Source organism: Polistes canadensis, unplaced genomic scaffold, assembly GCF_001313835.1.
Source record: "Polistes canadensis isolate GaletaPanama2010 unplaced genomic scaffold, ASM131383v1 scaffold_906, whole genome shotgun sequence".
Lineage (NCBI taxonomy): Eukaryota > Metazoa > Arthropoda > Insecta > Hymenoptera > Vespidae > Polistes > Polistes canadensis.
The window spans coordinates 7,358-11,719 of record NW_014570453.1 but is presented as its reverse complement, the minus strand read 5'-3'; the positions used below and the strand labels follow the sequence as shown (position 1 = coordinate 11,719).

At 32.1% G+C, this 4,362-nt stretch overlaps 1 protein-coding gene across 1 annotated transcript; it reads left to right on the top strand.

Moving 5' to 3' along the window:
• Positions 1–1,866: 1,866 nt before the first annotated feature.
• Positions 1,867–3,678, top strand: LOC106792864 (fatty acid synthase-like). Its single transcript, XM_014759395.1, has 5 exons — positions 1,867–2,014; positions 2,105–2,355; positions 2,435–2,666; positions 2,845–3,272; positions 3,352–3,678. Exons 1-5 carry the CDS (start codon positions 1,867–1,869, stop codon positions 3,676–3,678), a joined length of 1,386 nt encoding a protein of 461 aa, XP_014614881.1.
• The last annotated feature ends 684 nt before the right edge of the window (positions 3,679–4,362 follow it).

The following is a 4,362-nucleotide window of genomic DNA, read 5'->3' as shown; positions in this document are numbered from 1 at the left end:
AATTTCACACTAGGTGTGCCCCTTAAATATATCGCTTATTTCGTACGATAGAAAAAATGTTAGGGAAAGACAATATTATGTTTTAAGACGCCAACAGAGTGATAAGCCGAATTCTTTTCTCTAGGTCACTTTTTTGAGATTTCAATGTCATTGTATATTTCTTTTAATAGGACAAGTGACCTTTATTGAGAAAATTGTGAAATGTTTGTCAGTAACTTCAGTATGCACTATTCCTTCTATTTTCTAAGTTAGACGAATTTTGATTACAAAAGAAGAATAATAATCCAAATATATCGATTCTAAATTGTCTCTGAGAAGAACACATCCATTAGTTAGACGAGTAACTTTTCCAAATACTAATTCATGCAGCGTAAATCATGTGTCTTTATGTATATTCATATAAATTTATTTGTGTGTCCTAATTCTTTTTCTTTATTAATAAGTTGTTTAAAATATTCAACCAGAATTAGATGTAACTGTTCCAACGACCTATTAGCATAAGTATGGAAAACAGTTGTTCTATATTGTTTGATTCTACATATTCTTGCAATTTCTCTTATTAGAAAACACGTACAGTTAGTTCTCTGATGAGTTAACACTAATCGAAGAGCTCTAAATTTATAGATTACGAGTTATTCAATCTCCTCCAAATTTGAGTTTCTTTACTCGCTCCGTTTGCGATAGAAATTGGTTTTAGGTTCGAGGTTTGGATTTTAAAAGTTCCGCAAAAACGGAATAGATTTAGGATTCTGCAAAGTTCGGATTTATTTCTTAAGAATTCAAAGTTCTGAATTATGAGTTCGTCTTTCAATTTCTAAGGTTCTCAGTCGACAATTATCTTTAGAACTCAACAAATAATGTCGTCAAACTACCTGAGAAAATTATTCTCTTATATTATAAGATGTTCCAATTACTTATTGATATTCTCTTTTTTCGGAAATCTTCCAGATGTTCTTAATACGCTTTAATTATCGTTCATACCTTTGTAACTTATATCTGCTAGAAATGTTTATACGATCAATACAACGAATTAAAGTTTTTCTTGTTAAATTGACCTAATTGTAGAACCAAATGTCACTGATGTCACTAAAAAAGAATATTAATTAGAATTTAAATTTATGTCAAGCGCAATCCAACGCTGTTTTATATTTTATATATGTAAAAATGCTAACCCTGCATTTGAACTATTTGATAAATATTTATAGATAAACTTTTTCACGCATTCCTCATGTGCGCCCCACGCTAAACTTTCCGTTCTCAGTTTGGATTCTCCTAGTAAAATAAAGAATAATAATTAGTCACATGTTTGGTAAATTATTCCTAGAAAATACATTCATTGCTCTCACGTTTTATATATTCTAAACTATAAATCACTTTCTTGATAATGATGATCTTTATACAATTTTAATGATTGCAAGGCATAAATTAGAAGAAAAACAATACAATCCTAAGTCAGGAAATGTATACGCCATACGCGATCAAAACGGAAGTGTCGACAAAATCAGGACGGCACGACACGTGTTAAATGGAAATATATATTCGTTTTTACGTCCGCGTTATACAGATTTTAAATTAAAAAAATTCATGGAATAATGTTCTTACTTTATAACTCTGACCTAATTCTAAAATACGAATTGACGTCATTGCATAATCGCTAGTTCTGGGAAGAATATTTTATAAATAGATAGTGAAAAAGACAATAGAGAATATGTAAAATTATTTAAGTTGTGAAACCAAATCGCATAAATATAAATATTAATTTTACTTATTCGTGGGGTTAAATAAAAAGCGGCAATAATAAATAGCCTTATATCGCGAGCGAAGCTTCAGTTGATAGTATTACTCGTGTAGGAACATTCAGCAAATATGAAATTAGAAGATTTGGACGATAATGCAGTTGTCATTTCCGGAATATCCGGAAAATTTCCGAAGAGTGACAATATCAACGAGTTAATAAAGAATCTAATGAATGAAGAAGATTGCTTGACTTCGGATCATGCGAAATGGAAGCTAGGTAAGAAGAAATTAAATTAGTTCCTATTTAGAAATCTATTACATTACAGAACATTATTTATGTGTCCCATAAATTGTTATTTTTTCAAAGATTTAGATGAAGTTCCACTTCGAGTGGGACTAATCCCTTCTATACAGAAATTCGATAACGTTTTTTTTGGAATTAATACAAAACAGACAAACTTTATTGAACCAGCAGCCAGATTAGCAACAGAAAGTACTTTCGAAGCGATCACTGATGCCGGAATAAATCCTTTACAGCTACGGGGCATGAAAACAAATGTTTACGGGGCATTAACTATAACCGAGTCAGATAAATCTCTTTTTTACGAAAAATTAGAAGTAATTAAATAGATTGATATAAGAGATTAAATCGAAATGTGAAATGATTCAATGATGTGTGAGTTCTTTATTTTTTTAGCAAAATGGACTTAATCTACTTGGGTCTTGCCGTGCTATGCTATCAAACAGGATTTCGTTTTCTATGAATTTGATTGGCTCCAGCTGCACTATTGATGCAACTTGCATATCAAGTTCAGTAGCTATTCAGAAAGCGTATGAAGCTTTAAAGGCCGAAAATTGCGATTACGCGATTATTACTAGTGGAATGTTAATTCTGCATCCTCACACATCTTACCACCTGTCTGAATTAGGTAACGTACCACTATGTCAGAAATAATTACTTCTAATACTTGCATATTATATAGAAGAAAAGGCAATTGTTTCTTATATTGTTATCTCTCGAGTGCTTTTTAAAAATTTTAGTAGGGAAGATAGAATTTGCTCTTAATGAAAAAAATAATTTTTTGGTTTTTTTGTTCCATTATTTAGGTTTGTTGTCAGACGACGGGGTAAATAGATCTTTTGATAAGAAAGCTTCTGGATTCTCGAGAAGCGAGTCGATAGGAGCTATTTTTCTTCAAAGAGCGAAACACGCAAGGCGTATTTACGCCGAGGTCGTTAATATTTGTCTTTCGTATGGTAAATCAATTCCAAGAAACCATTGTATGTTCCCTACGGCCGAATTTCAGGCGCAATTAATGAAGAAGACGTTGAAAGACTGCGGTCTAAAACCAAGCGATGTAACTTACATTGAAGCTGATGGCACAGCGATCAAATTAATGGATCGCGAAGAATTAAAGGCAATTGATCTTGTATATGGTAAAGATCGAAGTCCTTCTAAACCTCTCCTGATAGGATCAATTAAGTCAAACATTGGTCATACAATCAATAATAATACAATAAATTCGATCATAAAGGTAAATCTCCTCAAAACGTTTATATACAAGCCATTAATTTTTTTTAATATTATACGTAAAGACCATTTGTAATTTCCAGGTAATAATTGCTATGGAGACTGGAGTTCTACCTCCGAATCTTCATTATGATAAGCCTCCGGAAGATGCGAAATGCCTTCAGGAGGGACGAGTAAAAGTCGTTACAAAAAAAACACCTTGGATGGATAGATATGCTGCCATCAACACAGCCTCTTGTAATGGGTGTTTCTCTCACATTATCCTAAAACGTAATTTAAAAGAGAAGCAGAGGAAAGAGATTTCACTAGATACAATGCCACGACTTTTTGTAGCTTCTTGTCGAACTAAGGAGATGATATCGGCAATCTTTAACGTCGTAATGACTTTATTTTACAAACGAATTAATTAAATCAGATGATCGTGAATTCTAACCTGTTTATTTTTTAGTTGAAGGAGAACAGAGAAGATAATGATCTAGCTCAACTCGTCAATGATATTACTGAGAAACCATTTTCACGTTTTCTGTATTCTGGGTATACAGTAATTCCAGAATTTGAAACAGCTGATTCAGAAGAATTAATAGAGCCGATTCAAAATACTTTAATAGTTGAATCACGACAGATATGGTTCGTTTTTTCAGGAATGGGATCACAATGGGCTGGAATGGGTATTAAAAAGTTTCTATTTAAATATTTAAATAGATGTTATATCATATAAAACAGATACAAAATTGTCTTTCAGGTGAATCACTGATGAAGATACCAATATTTGCAGAATCAATAAAAAAATGTGATGAAGTTTTAAGACCTCGTGGTTACGATATTGTGCATATTATATGCGATAAAGATCCAACTATATACGATAATATCATAAATTGCTTTTTAGGAATAGCGGCAATACAAGTAATAATATATATGACATCACCCCGCTAACAATATAAATTTTTTTTTATTTTTCAATAAATGGTTTTGTATAATTATTACGTAGATCGGTCTGGTAGATATCCTATATGCAGTTGGCGTGAAACCGAATTACATGATCGGGCATTCTGTTGGTGAGCTGGGTTGTTCTTATGCAGATGGTTGCTTTACTG

What these genes read in the sequence shown, in the direction of transcription:
- LOC106792864 (XM_014759395.1), top strand. Translation starts at nt 1,867, where the DNA reads ATGAAATTAGAAGATTTGGACGATAATGCAGTTGTCATTTCCGGAATA. An exon ending in TCATGCGAAATGGAAGCTAG is followed by an intron (nt 2,015 to 2,104) that starts GTAAGAAGAAAT and finishes ATTTTTTCAAAG; the next exon opens with ATTTAGATGAAGTTCCACTT. An exon ending in CAATAAATTCGATCATAAAG is followed by an intron (nt 3,273 to 3,351) that starts GTAAATCTCCTC and finishes TGTAATTTCCAG; the next exon opens with GTAATAATTGCTATGGAGAC.